Below are 16,977 nucleotides of genomic sequence, written 5' to 3'. Positions count from 1 at the left end.
TAACTCCCCATCACTGGTCCACACGAAATAAAATACAGAAGTGGCCCAGTGGTGCAGAGGATCCAGCTTGGATAGGATTAACTTGCTTCATGGCAGCTTATATGCTACTGCGGTTTGCATTTGTGACTAGAAAAGCGGTAATAACACAGCACTATTACTTCTGAACAGCACTTCCACAGTATCGAAGCCCTCCAAGATGTTTTTTCAGGATGAGAGGAGGGTCGTCTCCAGTCCAAACGATGAAGTTTAGCGAGTCCTGGTCACCTCCCTCATCTGAGCCACATGGAGCCTTTTGCCCCAGACCAACTTCATCCTTTGGACCTTACTATGAGACAGATGGACCTAGAAAAGTGGCAAGCCACATTCCAGTCTCCCTCTGCCCACCTCGTTTATAGATTAAAGCAAATAATCATATGAGAATATTGAGTTCTTTCTACTACCTACGTGCACATGTGAAGACTGTTTTACTACTTACATAAAAATTAGATCTTTAGTATGTATCATTAAAAAAAAAATAAACTTCTGTCATTTAGCTAATAAAGGGAGCTATTTGATAAAACTTGATAAAGCTTCCTGTCAGAAACCGAGCTGAGCTGCAAGAAGCTGAGGGCTTACTCTTAACCTAGAGTGAATGCAAAGCAACAAGGCTCATCTTAGACCAAGAAGGGTCTCAGATAGTAACAGTGGTAATTAACATTTGTCACAAGCTAAACAGAGAGTGAACTGAGAGTGACCACAGCTCAGATGACTAAATGTAATTGCTTAATGACAGTAAATCGACCAGAGCTCCAGGTAGTCAGTCTTTCTGATTTTCATGAGATCAGAGGATAACCAAATTGGGTAAGAAATTCAATAGGTCAGACCAGGTTGCCCAGGGCTGGAGTGGACAGCAAAATCAATCAAGCAAAAAGATACAATCTTTCAATTTTTTTACTGTTACTTCTGCAGGTTTGCACCATAACCTACTGTACAGCTAAGTAACATTGACACAGTTCTTCAGTTACAAAATGTAAAATAACAAGGTACAAAAATAAGTACTTTAACTGCTTTAATTCTGCTTACCATGTAAGCAAAAGCAGGGGTTTTATCCCTCACTGGCTTTTAGACCAGACTATTGCTTCCACAGGAAAGCACCATGATGTGCTAAAGCCTGAAGCCTGACATCTGCTGCCAAATTGCAGTGAGCTCCCCAGGGCTCCCAGAGAGTTCATGAGGGGCCAGCAGAGCCACAGCAGTTCTGCCATTTGTGGCGCAACACAGGACCAGAACCAACAGCACAGCACATCCTCCCTCCCCAGTTCCCTTCTTCCCCATTATGAAGGCTGGCTGTAAAGGGATAAATGCAATTCATGTTTAGGACCCTCCTCAAGTTCAATCTTACTCGTTATCCCAAACCAAACAGCAACTGAGTATCTTCTGAGCACTGCAAGATCAGTTAATAACTGATCACGCAGCACCAGGCAGGATTCATCACGCAGTGTACTTTTCCTCCCCCTGCTTTTTTGCTTTGTGGTAGTGCTTGTAATCATTATACAGATCCTTGAAGACCTGCCTCACGCCTGCTGGGAGTGATGCACTTAAGAACTTGATGTCCCGCTCAATGCAAAGGTCAAGGATGTGATATATTCCTTCTGTGAGATGTGTCTTCACAGCTGGGTGCAAAGTCACCTGCAAGAAGAACAAAATTGCCTTAAACTTGAAGACAGAAAGGCAAGACAACACCATTTCCACAGTCAGTATACATTAAATGCTGACAATGCTATCCTTTGCATCAGACCATCTTGAACAGCCCATTAGATAAAAGCCAAGATTTTGACTTATTTTCCTGAATTTTGTAAACGTGTTTTGCAAAATAAGTACAGCCCTTGCAGTAAAATCCACAGGAGTACTATATACACTGCTCTGGTGGCAAAGACACTAATCATCCTGGAATCACATGGACACTCCTAAGCACAACAACTCTAATTAAAAAATCCCTAAAATATTTAGCTTGGTTTACACATTTCAGTAGATTCTGCATGTCTTGTATAGACTGTATGCTATTATGTCAGTTTCAAATGAGCACTTCATTTACATTGGGTAGAAACAATTTCAACTTATCACTTAACAATTTCATATTTATCTAACAATTTTTTTCTGAGTACTTCAGTGTGCACACCTTAATAAAAGAAGCCTTCAAAAACCTCAGAAACGTATATTTCCTTAATCTGTTTTAACATCAAGAATCAGGTACCTTGCCTGAAGTCATGCAGAAAGTTGGAGGAATACAAGAAATGACTCAGGACTCAGCACCTTGCTCCTGACATTACCTCTGCTCAATCCCATAACCAGTAGAACCGCCACTAACAACCAGGAACATCAGCGCTGACTGTGAAGCCCTCTGCTACTCTAGGCTAATTGAAATTTGTCCTGTGCTCACAAATCACTTGCTAAGTACTTCACTGCCCAAGACAGTGCTGGCCTCTGGCATCATCACATTATCTTTGCTGCAGAACCATGTCTTATCTTTGCTGAATCCCAAAATTAGCTTTATGCCTCCAGATGTGAGCTTCTGCACTCCAGGCCTAATGAAAATTACATAAAAAGCTGTCATTAAAATTCAGGCTTCTTTCTTCCTTAGGCAACTAATAAACTTTCTGCTAATGAAGTGCACTCCTCATCACAATGACAGGCTCCTGCTCTCTTTCTGTCCTAAATGTGGAACAGATAATATGTTTTGTTAGATCCACTAATACAGCAGGGAAAAACATATAGCAGGCATTAAGGCACCTAAGACTTCCTTTAGATCTGTGACCCTGAAGAGTTTGCACGTGCAAGAGGTTGTAATCTTTCCCTTCTCTGTCAGTCGATCAATTGGTTTGTTTACAACAGATGTTATTTCTCCCTACACTGTGCAATACAGTTGGAGAACAGCCGAGCATCACATCTCCCAGTGAATGCACTGGGCTGGGTTCTCCCTTCCTAGGGCAGAGAAATGACTGCACAGAACAAGGACAGAAAAACCCAGAGCTATTGACAATATGGACCAGATGGCCCACTTGGGATAAGCAGCTATCTCAGAGCTGCAATTAATGGAACTGCATCCCTCACATCACAAATTCATCTGGTCCTGAGCCTTATTTGGACCATTCTTGCTTTGCAGTTTCCCATAAACACCAATAACACCATGGAAAGCAGAACCAAAGATTTAAACAGCTGCCACTGCTGGCTGGCAGTTAATTATACTTGTAAGTGGTTTATGTTTTATACAGTTAGCACAAGCAATTTGTCAAGCATTACAAAGTTCTTGATGTAAGACATTAAATGTGTGAAGAGGTATTCCACTATTGCTGAATTAAGCAAGAGCTCATAGGCAACAAGCAGAAAGCACTGTCAACAGTATGAAAGAGATGCCACCCACTCCAGTAAGGAATCTTTCTAGATTAATACAAAATAATTCGTGGTATAAAGAGGAAGCACTGAAGGAGCTCTTACACAACCCTTTAGGGGTAAGTGACTGCTTAGGCCAGTAGCTTTCGTCAGTTCTAGTTCACAGACCCTTAAAGGGTTTCCAGTAAGTGTGCAGATGCCTACATAAAGACTTAAATCTACTAACGTGTTTTTCTCAGTTATCTTTGATAGACCCACAGGGTCTTCATATCACAGGGAGAAAGCCACTGATCCTGACTCAGAAGAGATGAATGGTTAAAAGAGCTTTTCTCTCCCTCTGCAGAACAACATGAAAGATGTGTACATGCCCCATTTAAGATAGGCATCTGAGGGCCCCCTTTCCTCTGATACCCATCAATTTTCAGCAGTCTAATGAGCAAATAAATCATCCCCTAGTTGTGATCTATCTATTCTGTCAGACAGAAAACACTCCTTTGCCACAGTGTCTGGCGGCTCACTACACCAATTTCCCCTTCCACACCCAAATGTTCCATGCATATATTACTGACCTGTGGTTTCAGCTATCATCCATCACTTTGCATTTCCCAGTGAACATCTTGCAAAAAACTTTTCTAGACATCTCCAGAGACTGTGTACTCCTGCTAATACTGAGACAAGTGTCCTTTCGACTTAAAAAGGTCGTTTGACAATTCAAGTCAGGCTTTCAGACTTACATTCAGTGATGACCAGATTACAGAATTCACAGATGGTTAAAGGGAAGAGAAGCTGTTTTAACAGCAATTTTCCCTTTGCTGAACTACCACATTCACTATGTAAACAATAACCAACTCACCAGGAACAGTAAATAATATGGTTAAAATCTGACATCTCCCATTGTTTTGCTCCCTCATTCCATCCTCCACCAAAAAAAAAGAAAAAAGATGGGCAACAGAGAAGGCAGCAAAGTTTAACCTCTGTAATAACCTTCATGGTTAGTTACACTGGTTACACCACAATCCTTCAGAAACACAGCACCAGTTAGGATTTTCTTATTGTAAGAGGGCCTAAAACGAAAGACTAAATTTCCTTTCTGTATTTCAGCCCATGCCCAGGCCAGAACCACAAATAATCAGTTTGCAGGTACTTGCAGCACAAACAGCATTTCACCAAACCCTGGTGAAATCTACATCTATTGGGCTGAAGAAAACGACAAGCTGAAGTTACCTCTGGATGAGAGAAAACACTGATCTGGCTCTGGCATCCGTAACAGTAGAAGTACTTGCTTTCAATAAGGATCAGAATGATATCTTTGGTACAGAAGGAGAATTACTGAAAAGCTAACAATATTTGCCTTGGCAACATTTTTTTTCATTCATTTAATCATTTAGACCATATTAAAAGATTTTTTCCAGGAGAATCTTCCACCATTACTTACTTTGCCAGATGAGGACTTAACTGCTATCAGTCCTGGACAACTGAGACAATTTGGGAGATAAACTAAACTACCAGATGCAAAAGGAAGACATTTTTAACAATGATAGTGGCAAAACTCTGGAACAGGTTGTCCAGAGAGGTGGTGGATATCTCATCCCTGGAAACATTCAAGGCCAGGTTGGATGTGGCTATGAGCAACCTGAACTATTTCAAGATGCTCATTGTAGAGAAGCTGGACTAGATGACCTTTAAAGGTTATCTTTCAACCTTTTAACCCAAACCATTCTATGATTCTATGAAGAAAAGCAACACCCAACATGGCACTAAAGCAAAACAGCTTTGTACCTGGGCACTGCATTGTTTTACCTTAAAAGAAAAAACCACAGCCCACATCCTTAGAAAATTTCCCAGGAATTTGGTAAGAAAGATTCTCACAAACTCTTGCATAATACAAAAGCCTGGACCAAACCTGCATCTCCATGAGGTAAAACAATTGTAACTTCACAAATTTTACAGAATTTAACAGAGCTGCCTTTGGTACAGAAACTCCAAAGCTAAGCACAATACTATGGCACTTTTGAGATGGATGAGAACATACCTTCTGCAATTCAGTCACGTACTGAGCCACAATGAAAGCAGAAAACACAGTGAAGTTCTCCATTTCTGCAGCAATATAAGTATACATCCGTTCCACCAAGTGTGCACATTTCAGTATCATTTCAAATTCATCCATGTTGCCTAAAACACAAAGTGAGATGCAGCCTGGCATTTGAAGCTTAAAAACGTTAGGAAAAAAACCCAAAAGAATCATTTGGTCTTCCATGATTCTTGAACAACACGAGGCCAAGGACAGCTTGCCTATTTTATCATCTTTTCTTATCAAGCCACAGCTAGAGGCCCCCCACAACACACATCTCTCAGAATGGCTACTTTGTAAGAGCATATTGATTCCAATTTCATGTGCACTGCAAGACAAAAACTACTTGTTATAGATGTTGAAGTGTTCACAACAGTAGTTACGGTCCCTTCCACAATGCAGTCCCAAACTAGCACTGTGAAGGAGAGAACGAGGAGACAAGAAAATTGTATTCCCTGCCTAGAGAAAATAAGAAGAGATTTCTTAGAAACAGCATAGTAAGAAAGTTCTTTGATGAGATCTATTATGTGGAATATAGCAGCAAAAGCTGCATCACTGGAGGTACCTAAAGTGAGACTGGTGAGATAAGTTGAGAATTAACTCAGTAGGCAGAGAATGAAGAGAGCTAGTACAAACAAGGGAGAAGGGAAATCCAGAAACTACTTCCATGTTATCTGTTACAAAAACAGAATAATCCTGCAAAGATAAACAGCATCAATTTCAGCTTGAGGATGCCATGTACCTGTAAGCTTCCTGTGATGATTGCCTTATGTAAACATATTGCAGAAGCAAGAAATTTCTCCAAATCTGGCACCAGTTTAACATACCTTTTCCTCTATCACTGAGCCTCAGCTAATATATTCCTCTACAATGAATAAATACACTTACATTTGCCCACAGCTGTGGGCAACACATCAGCTGAGATAAATCTGAACATGGCACAGGGTGTAGGACATCAGCAGAAAGCTGGGATACAATCAGTTTCAGGCCATGAAGTCAACTTGTCTGAAAACCCTCCACTATTAATGACAATGTATCTGTGTCCTGACCATCTTAATCACTGTGGACATCTCTGACTTGTCTACTTTGACTATGTAAACTCGTTAACAACTTCCAGTAATAAGTCTGTTTTTGCCTTCCTCTTAGGATATTTAATTACCCTTGTTCCAAATCCTTGACCATACAGATATATCATCTAATCCCAACTGATGCTTCAGATACACATAGAGTTCTTATACTTAGCATAGAATAGTGACAGCTCAGCTCTGTAGTAAACATAGTTCCAATCTCAAAAAATTCCATTTAGTAGCATCCATTTGGGATTATAACTCACACACATTAGTATGAATCACTGGAGCTCACAGCCACCATGCTTGCAGACACAGGGGTTGATAGGAAGAGCAGAAATTGGGCACAGCAAGCCTTACTGCTTCCTGTGTACTTGCCAGCCAGTCAGTGAAGAATAACTTATTCACCAAAAGCAACGCTGTCTGCATGCAGCACCCCAGGAGCCCCAGTTATCTTCCTAAGCCCATAACCACAAAGCTCATCCCCAATTTTTCATAAAGGACAGACAGGGCTGACAGTTTCAATGCCACAGCTAGGTTTTGAGGACTTTGTCCTGTTCAGCATCTCCTCTTCTAGAGTATATATATAATGCAAAGGTGGAAAAGATACGGTACCTCTGTCTCCTTTCTGACGTCCTTCATGCATGACAGAAGCAACCAGACGATGGAAACTGCTCAGAAAGGATGGTGCTGCTTTCAACAGCACCTGAAAAATACATGAAATAAAAACATGTGAGAATACATAGTAGAGGGAGGGGAGAGGGTAGAAATTATCTTCTCATTCTGCATCCTGAGCCATTTGTGCTTCTAGAATCAATCATACAAAAAGAAAACATTTTCTCCTAAGCTAGCATCAGATGCTCATAAGCAATCCACTGCCAAAGAACAACAGTGCAGGCACAAACAAAGCAGGAGAGCAACTGAAATTATGTGATTTTGAGATGCCCAGCCTTTTAAATGACAAGCAGTACAATGCACTTTTATACTATCAAGAAAAATATTTCAAAATCATATAAAAAATGTTTATAACTAATATGTTTGCTCTTTCAAACCTTTTCCCCTTCTCCCACCCCATCACAGATATACCTTTGGATGACATTGCACAATAGAGAAGAGCACTTCATGGACCCCCAGGAAGACACCACGATAGTCTTCTGTATTCAGATGATCCAGAGGGACTGTTAGAAGAATGCTGAATGCCAATGAAACATGATGTGGATTCACAAGAATCCCTTCTCCCTGCCTTAGCAGAGCTGCTACAGTCTCTAGAATAGGTATAACTATGATGGAAATCAGTGCCTGGTCCTGACAGGCCTCTTTGGTTTGCAGCTACAAGACAGGAAACAATGAGAAATGCATTAGTCACTTATCCTAAGCGTTGGAACAGCAGAGAACTCTAACGCTCTGACTAGAGTCAGTGGAACTAGACCTGTGCTAGCTGCACTGGCAGGGAGACTCCTGCACCTGAGCCATTTTCATGCACTTGTGCCTTGTGTGAGGATGCATACGATGCATTTCAAACAAACACTGCTGTGAGCATTGGAATGGCAACTGGAATGGCAACTATTCCCCAGCCTCCTGAAAACCAGCACCTCTATGAACCTCTTCAGATGAATCCAATGCAATTCGCTCCTTTACATGCATGCAGACCTATCAAAAGGGGCAGAAACTGCAAGCTTATGATTCTCAGGCATTGCAGAACCAACTGCTGATAAATTCTTGCCTAGAGATATCATCCCAAAAGAAGAAAAACCTACATCACTACGTTTATATGCTCTACAAATGAAGGGCAGGAAACTTGGGTTTGATTACTTTCAGTTAAGTTTCCCTTTCATAATTCAGTAAATTTATATAATTACTTTTTTCTATAAGCACTTGTTTTGTTTTGCTGCTGTTGGCTTCTGCTGCAACACATGGCTGATGGTTATCTTTTCCTTTGGACTGGAGGACAGACAGGAGACAGACTCTCTACTCTGCAGTCTAACAAGTTTCTCCCAAGCTCCATATTACATACACAGTGTAGTTCCATAAAATTACTGTGTATAAGAAACGGATGACCTGCACACCACACTCATGGGAGATTTACTTGAGGAAAGAGGAGAAGAAGGGTCTAGACAAAAGCGTTCAGATGAATATGGCATGGATTTGTTTAGTTTTTGCTCCCATGTGCCTCTATGCACTTAAGCTGTATCCACTAGAGAGTCTAACAGATAGTAGGGGTAGGTAATGAAGTTACAATAAAGAGATACTTACAGCTAAAGCTGTGATTATCTGTGGGCTGGCAAACCAGAAAGCTTTTCCTTTGTCTCCACTTAATGGGCAGCTGAGCAACAATTTGGTTAGCGTAACAGCTGACAGTACTTCCTACAGAAAGCAGACAGATCATCAGTCAGAGGTACAAGGTACACTGGCTCCTTTCAAGTACAGAAGAGCTCTTTCAAGGTCAGTGGCACTTTTGAGCATTACCAGAGCCTTGACACATGAAAGGCCTCCCACCAATACCTGTCTTTGGAAATTGTCAAGTAAGCAGTAGCTCAACAGAATTCAATGCACTGAGCAGCACTGACCCAAATGTATTTTATGCCAAATTTGCTTCACAATCAACTTACTGTACAAAAAAGCTTACTTGACTTTTAAGAAAGGAAAGCCTTCTCATACAACTGCCACTAGATAACAGAGGGAAGCAGAGGCAATACAAGGATACCAGTACACTATAAATTAAGAATGCTGCTTTTGGCAGCAGGGTTTTTTTAATTGCTAGTTGTTTATACAGACTGATAAAAGAAGCATATTGCCAGCTACATTCAGGTGTCAGGAATTATCTGTGCAGTTCAGGAATTCCAGATACTCTTTCAAAAAGATGCATCAAGAATTGATGCGGCACATCCGCCTCTCTTTCTGACAAATAAAACAGGGCCGGATAATCCCACAAGTTTAACCCAAGTGCAATTCTCAAGTCACTGGGCTTTCTATGGAGCACACAGCAGACTTTTTATTGCCAAAAGTGTTCCATAAATCACCACTGGTGCTTTAGCTGCTCTGAAGAAAGGCACATAATTTAAAAAGATACTGAGTGCTATCTGGGTATTGCTGAGTAGTCTTTAGAGCAACAAGTATCAAAAGCACAGGTGCAGTTTTGATTTTACTTAAAAATGCCAGCACTTCTAAAAGTGCCTTTAACCTTGTAAAAAAGAGCCACAGACAAACACTGATTGCTGGTATCTGTTGTGCAAGAGCTCTGAGCAGCAAGTAGGAAAGAGCTTTCAGCATGGCATGTAACACCACAGCTGTGTGATTTCTATTGACTATACATAGAATTGAGACTGCTGAGTCCTTAGGCTGGACAGAAAGTTTTTTGAGTAGGTTTCCATGATTTTTCCACCTCTCATATTTATATACAGAACAGAGTACAGTCAGAAAGCCCTTATCCATGTAAATTAATTTGACCTGATCACTGAACATAAAGCAGGATGAAGAAAAAAATATTTAACAAATGTCATTCAGCCAACAACCTTTTTTCAAGACACAGCAGACTGCAGAAGGAAGTTGACAACACATTAAGCTTATGCCTTACTTTAGCTTTCTGCTGCCAAATATTCCTCACTTCCAGTCCCTGCAGCACCAGCCTCATTATGGCATAAAACTCCTCAGCTGAGCAGTTTCCCAGCACCTGGACAAGCACCTCTGTCAGCTCCATTTCCATACTTCGGATCACCTGAGTTGTAATTGCAGGTCCTGCATATTCAAGAGACAAAAGCAATCAATTCCCAAGACAAGGACTTCCACAGCTAAGAATAAGGCAAACTGAAAATAAAACACTTCTGGGGATACCTTTTTAACACTCAAATACAAAGAGGGCTTCATACTTTACCCTTCTCCCCACTAGTGCAATAACTTGATAATCTCAAGTATATCCTACCCTCCGGTTCAGAGCAGTCGTCATACCAATAAAAAGTCTTCAGTAATACAGAAAGACTATACCAAAGCAGCTGCACAAGCTAAAAGAGCAGGCTAAACAAGCCACAGGTCTTTTCTACAAATGGTGGCTAGAGATCCATCACAAATCACAAAAGCATAAAGCTTTTTCTATTACTACTTAATGGCAATACAAACACTGAGATCACAACTGTAGTTCACTTAACAGGAGTCTCCAAAGCAGGGTGTGCACACCCCAGAGTGTGCACGAGACAATTCACTGAGGTGTGAGAATTCTAAGTAAAATATCTTTAATACAAAAAGATACTTTAAATAGTGTTTACTTCATGTTTATCTCATGCTTTTTAAGCATTTTCTGTATGTGTGCTTTATAATGTACATAGTGGAATAGCACATGTATAATTTATAAGTAAATTATATTCAGGCTATGTGTTCAATTTCTTAGGTATTTTTAATGATAGGTGTGTGCAATCAAAAATGTTTGGAGACCACTGCACCAGAGCGTGCCAGTAATAAGTTTGACAAATTCCAGCAGTTTGAAGAAGTCAAAGAGAACAGTTACTCCTGCTCTGTGTTCATCTCTCTTTCTGAATGAGATGATATAAAGGAGCCATTAGGTTCCCACAGCTGGCAGCAGAGGTTTTTCATGTAATTTCCAGCCCTGGCTCTTTATTTGGTGAGGATAAAGGAACCAAGTGGTCAATATCCCACAGAATTTATCAGAATTACCACATGGTGTTCATCATCTGTAACAGTTAGGTAACTTCCACTGTTCTATAAACTCACCTACCAGATACAAAAGCAGACGAGTATTTTACTCTAAGATCTGACCTAGTGCAGATCAGCTGCTTCAGTGGTGCCTACTATACCAATTACAGGAGCAAGACACTGAACTTCAACCCTACCTCCAGAAGTATTACTATGTTTCAGTTACTTTCAAAATGTTCAACCAGGGATGAGTAAATCAGGACCTGAACTTTATTAAGATGTTAACATCTATCAAAAGATCATTACCAAACTAGATGGTGCCTGTGGTCCAGGTACCACAATATTGCATCCTTGAAAATTTTCCTGTTACGCATTTTAAAAAGGATAGCCTGCTGTTTTAACACACATAAACAAATGCTGACTTTTAAAGAAACTGTATGCTTTGCTAAATGGCTTTTAACTTGCAAAATTAGCAAAGGAGGTGGAGAAAGAGAGTTTTCATACCAGAAAGAAGCTTTTTTATAGCAAAAACAACCATGACTGCAGTTTCTTTTTCAGGATACAGCTCTGGCACAGAGCAGAAGACAGTCAGGAACTGCAACGCAAACTGAAGGAACTGCAGATTACTCCTTGCACAGGGCAGCTCTTTCAGTATCTGAGAGTAAAACTCTTGGTACAGTTTAACACGGGGACACTTCAAAACCCCACTGGGCTCCTTCTGCCAGTCCTTCTTGACAGGATGGCTCAGGTCTGCTTTGAGGAGAGTAGTGACAGATGGTATGAATGCCACAGGCAAAGGCTGGTTTGGGGTGTTACTCTGAAGACCGTGTTCAACAGTTCTGACCATCTGCAGAACCACTGGTTCCAACAGAGCACACAGCATATCCACAGAATGCAGCTTCTTTTCTGGCAGCTGCTGGAGGTGCAGTGTGACAACATGACAGAGTGTGGTGAATGCTGTGAGCAGCAACTGCTCGGCTGCGGGGCTCCAGTTTTTCCAGTCTATGCTTTTGGCTGCACCTGTGTCTGGCCTGCAACTCACCAGGAAAGACATGAACTTTTCCAAGTTGAGCTTCACACTTTGTCTTCTTTCAATAATCATATGAAGAAAGTTTTCCAAAAACTCTTGGACTTCCTGGACATACTGTGCCCAAACAGGAACAGTCAAGACATCAGTGAAGAATTTGCAAGCTGTAAGCTGGGAGGTCATGACAGCCTCAAGAACATCACTAGCATGTAACACCTTAAGAACAGAGTTGGAGTTCCTGCCAGCTTGCAGGCACCTCAGAAGGTGGAGGCAAGTACTTAAAACCTTCAGCAATAACAACCTGCTGCAAGATACACTAGCCCTGGTATTAACTAGCAGGGATAGCAGCACCAGAAAACACCGAGTACAGTCAGAGGGAAGAAAATTGTCTACTTTCAGAAGAGAAACAATTTCTAGCAAACTCAGGCATCTTTGAAGCTGACGTTCTTTCACGATGACAGGGCAGCCATTTTTTGTTAACAATACTATACATTGGGCAACTTTCTCCAGTGTTTTCCAAGACAAGCTCAGCTCATCCTTCTGCACTTTGTTTTCTGATGATACATCCAATGCATCAACAGTTTTGCAAGAAGTCAGAATTTCTTCATGCCAAGGAATATTAGTCACAGACAGCTGCTGCAGTGGCAGATCTACTGAATCCCTGGTAGCAGTGGGCAGCACCATAGCAAACTGATGAATAAGATGGGTCAGAAAAGCACAGTGCAGGACCCTCATTTCTGGTAGAAGAGAGCTGTGGATCAAACCAAGGGATATCTTCGCAATGCTGATGGAAGGCTCCTGGTCCATGGCAGCTTCCTGAGCTTCAGCCAACATCAACGTTTCTAGAAGCACATTTGCAATGTACTCTACATCTTTTAAGGAAATATACGGCAATAGGATGGTCAGGTTGGACATGACGAGGTGCCAGTGTGCTGTGGGGTAGCTAAGTTCAGTTACCGCACTGATATCTCCATCCCACGGTTCAGATTCTCCTCTGCTCATAGTGGATCTTCCAGACTCCAGGATGAAAGCTGCAGCATGCTGCAAGGCCTGTAGGTCAGCTTCGGTCTGCATTAACATCATCTTCATTTTCTGAAGTGTGATCAGTTCTAAGCAGTATTTACTAGTGGAGGCAAAACTACTTGCAAGTTCCATAACTCTCCTCCAACACTGGTCCTTCACAGCAGGCAGAAAAGCTGAAATGCCCCAGTGCTTTGCAGCAGGTTCGGTAACAGGAGCTTCAAGTGTTGGAGACACATACTTACTGCAGCTAACACCAAACAGAGCATCTACCTCAACCCAAGTGTAAAGAAGGAGGAGAGCAGCATCACTGGCCTTTCTTAGCCAAAGCTCTGACTTTTCTTCCTCTCTCCTAGGAGCCTGCAGCAGCTCCATCAGTGGCTGAATTATTCCCTTCTGTATGTTTGCCATCAAACGCTGGGTACGAAGCACCACAGGGGAAGGAGTGACATCATCTAGGCTCCTCATGTTGAACAGAAAAGCATGTAGCACCGAGCACACTGACATCAGCTTCAAGGCCATGTCAATTGACCCTTCAACAGCTGGAATAATAAGGGTCTGGCATTTCTCCACAAAGAGACACAGAATGTCCAGAATCTGGTTGGGTGGCAGTTCAAGAAGGCACTCACGAAGCTTTGCTGTGAGGCCAGCAGAGAAGACGGACGGCCTCAGTTCATCAGCAGCTGGCCGGCAAATGACTGTCAGCACCTCTTCAAAGAGCCGTGGGAACTGCCTCAACTTGGAGTAAATCTGGAATATGGTGTTGATGAGAGTCTCCTGAGGCTTCTTTGTACGTGGCTCAGAGGCCTCTGCATCAATCCAAGCTGATGACACCAAGTCATCCAGGTCCGGCTCTACTATAAGGTGGTTTAATGACATCAGGAGTTTGAGACACCTGAACCAAGCAGGGATGGAAGCTTGGGCGTGTGTCAGCAGTATCTGTGCTAGCTTCCGGTAAAACCCAAACTGCACCTCCTTGTGCCGGATACGGTCACTGGCGACATTATAGATATCATTGCTGAGCACCAAGTTCAGAAGCTGCTCCAAAGCAAGCAGTTCCACACTCCAGTCCACAGGGAAAAGCGTATCACTCCTCCCTCCCTCTTGCAGGTCAGAGAGCCTGAGACAGCCAAAAAGCCTGCTGAGCATGTGGAAACACACAAGGTGGTTTTCTGCCTTACAGTACGAGTCCAGAAAGAGCTTATATAGCAGGGACACCGAACTAGCCACGACCGCTCCATGGAGGGCAGGCTCACACAAGTCACTGCCCAGCTTGGTCTGCAGTGTGTTGACTGGTAGCAAAAGAGTTTTTAAAGCTCCTTTCTTCTTCTCCTGAGATTCCTGTTCTGACAGCAGCTCTTCTTTGTAGGATGAGAAAAGCTCAGGCTGAAATAGCCCAGCCTGCAGCAAAGTCTCTATCTGGCTTCGTATTTCTCTGCTCAGGTGCTGACACACATGGTTATCATCCGCTTGTGTCCAGTTCCTCACAGTCAGTAAGTGCCTCAAGAGCAAACATGGCTGGAGCAAATGACTTGTCACTCGCCCAAACACACGGTTTGGGTTGGTTTGCTGCCTCTGGATCAGGAGATACTGAGCAAAGGTAAGCTGGAGGATGCTGAACAACTGGGAACCCACAGCATCGTCAGAAGCCAGCTGCTGACATGCCAGCTTGGACAGCTTGCTCAGGAGATCAACCAAAAGCTCACACTTTGCTGTGTAAATGATGGACAGTGAAGGAGTAGAAAGAATGCCACTGGAGCAGCTCAGCACAGTGCCAATGTTCTGCTGTGTTTTTTCAGAATAGGCCTCTGATAACCTTTTGTTTATGATCTGAAAAAAGAAACAAAAACAAACCCCAAAAACCAGTCAATTTAGCATACAAAGATAAAGCCCACCATAATGAACCAACACCACCTTCTGTGAGCTGTAGCTGCAAGCAAGGGGGATGTGCCAACAGCTGCTGCTGGGCCTCTCACATCATAGGTTTCTAACTAGAAGCTCCACTGTCCTTGAATTTGTTTGCAGCACCAGATGAGTAAGGAAGCCCTCATGCATGCTACTGGCAACGGCATAAGGCTATCCATACTTGATACTAATAGTTCATCCTGCAGAAATGGAGTAGGGGTAAATTTCTTCCCTTCTTGAATGGTCCACAAAATTACGCTCTCAACAACAATAAACCTATACAAAATACTGTTCTGATACAGGGAGCTAATTTTGTAAGAATGTCCATGACTAAATATCATCTTTATATTTGTAAATGAGACAGATTCTGGTCCTGATATCTGGAATGTGTAGGACTATTCTCTTTTCTCTTTGAAGGATACAATTTCTAGAGAAATTATGTTGCATTTCTCTTCCCTTTCTCAAACTTTGTATGTATTTCCCTGCTGTTTTCTCCTTCAATCCACTTTTCACTCACTCCCTTTTCTCACCTTCAGATAATGTCTGCAAACAAACTCAGTAACAATTTACAAATCTGCATCTATTTTGTTAAAAACCTTACCTGTCTCCTTACACCTTATTGTGGATGGTTCATCTCCTCAGCTGCAACAGTGATGAATGAAAACAGACCCTTAAATTCTTCCCACTGGACCCTCTACCACCTCTGTCCTTGGTGTTCGGGATACCCTGTCCTGTACCTCTGACCTGATCTTCATCCAGACAGGTTTTCATACCTAGACCACATTTAAATTTGGCACACTTTCTGCATAACATCTCTAAAGCCCAGATTTCATTCAACCAATTCTCCATACTTCACAGTTCAATTTCTACATGTAAAGACAATCTTTTCTTGCTTCCCTTCAATCTGATCAAAACTAAAAGGATCATTTTTTCAGTCATTTTCACTGCCTTTGCAGCCACTCACTAATTCTGTCATATTTAATCTTAGTGCTGCACAAATACATAATATATTGCAGGACAGAAATAGAGGAACTTTCAGTACAGGTCCTGCAAACTATCAGATTAATACATATTTCATGCAACATCTGACCCTCTGAGGAAGAGTCAAGTACTGTAAGAGATACATACTGCTATCCAGAATTTTACTAGATATTCACAGTCATAGTTACCTCTGCAACTGAAAAACTGAGACCAACTGTCTTCCCACTCTTTAAGAGATCCTGTAGTCTCTTACTATGGATAACATTGTCAAGATATGCCCAGAGTTTTTCAACAACTTCATCCTCCAGTTCATGTTTCTTGTTGTAGTTGGAAACCAATGCTTGGCTTACCCAATCCAGTAAAACCTGTTAACAGAAGGGAAAACAAGAAATCTTTAACAACTCTCAAGCAAAAACAGGACAAAAGCAGTACCTCTTCACAGTTATAGCATTTGTGCCTTAGGAACTGTGCTACATCCAAGCAGAACAGCCTCTGAGTGACCAGAGAAGTCTGCTCCCAAAGGTTTCAATTCCTAAGAGCTTACGCTCTATACCAAATGTTAGACCTGTGCTTGCATGTACCATCCCAAAGGAGTGAACATCTTTACTCTGACAACATTCTAATTTTAACAGCTGATACTGGTTGCAAATGCAGTCTTTTAAAACGGTGCTCAGAGAATCAGCTGGTTTTTCAGTTTCTGACAGTTGCTATTCCACTCATGTCCTTCTCTTCATATGTTTAAATTCACTACCTAGAAATTCAGGCCCAGGAATTTAGATGGGTGCAAACGGGAAAATATTTAAATCTACTAATTACTGTTTTAAAACTGAAGTTGTGGTGTATGACTAAGTTTAATACTTTAAGTAACTGAAATAACAAGAACCCAAAACACA

General features: G+C 41.8%; 1 protein-coding gene across 2 annotated transcripts in view; it reads right to left on the bottom strand.

The window, feature by feature from the left end:
- Window positions 1–912: 912 nt before the first annotated feature.
- The window catches only part of URB2 (URB2 ribosome biogenesis homolog), a 17,010-nt gene continuing 945 nt past the window's right edge, over window positions 913–16,977 (bottom strand). Inside the window, exons 2-9 of one of the 2 annotated variants that reach the window (XM_068185093.1) lie at window positions 16,273–16,449; window positions 11,656–15,028; window positions 10,082–10,242; window positions 8,761–8,871; window positions 7,594–7,836; window positions 7,123–7,213; window positions 5,402–5,541; window positions 913–1,668 (exon numbers count right to left, since the gene is read on the bottom strand). In XM_068185093.1, the coding sequence (XP_068041194.1) occupies window positions 1,471–1,668; window positions 5,402–5,541; window positions 7,123–7,213; window positions 7,594–7,836; window positions 8,761–8,871; window positions 10,082–10,242; window positions 11,656–15,028; window positions 16,273–16,449 (4,494 nt within the window). In that variant the 3' untranslated portion in view covers window positions 913–1,470. Of the gene's footprint in view, window positions 1,669–1,737; window positions 4,091–5,401; window positions 5,542–7,038; window positions 7,214–7,593; window positions 7,837–8,760; window positions 8,872–10,081; window positions 10,243–11,655; window positions 15,029–16,272; window positions 16,450–16,977 lie in introns of those variants that run through there. The other variant, XM_068185094.1, reaches the window with a different exon arrangement.

Source organism: Anomalospiza imberbis, chromosome 3 (assembly GCF_031753505.1).
Source record: "Anomalospiza imberbis isolate Cuckoo-Finch-1a 21T00152 chromosome 3, ASM3175350v1, whole genome shotgun sequence".
NCBI lineage: Eukaryota > Metazoa > Chordata > Aves > Passeriformes > Viduidae > Anomalospiza > Anomalospiza imberbis.
The sequence above is the reverse complement of the archived record's forward strand: the minus strand, read 5'-3'. Positions and strand labels throughout refer to the sequence as shown.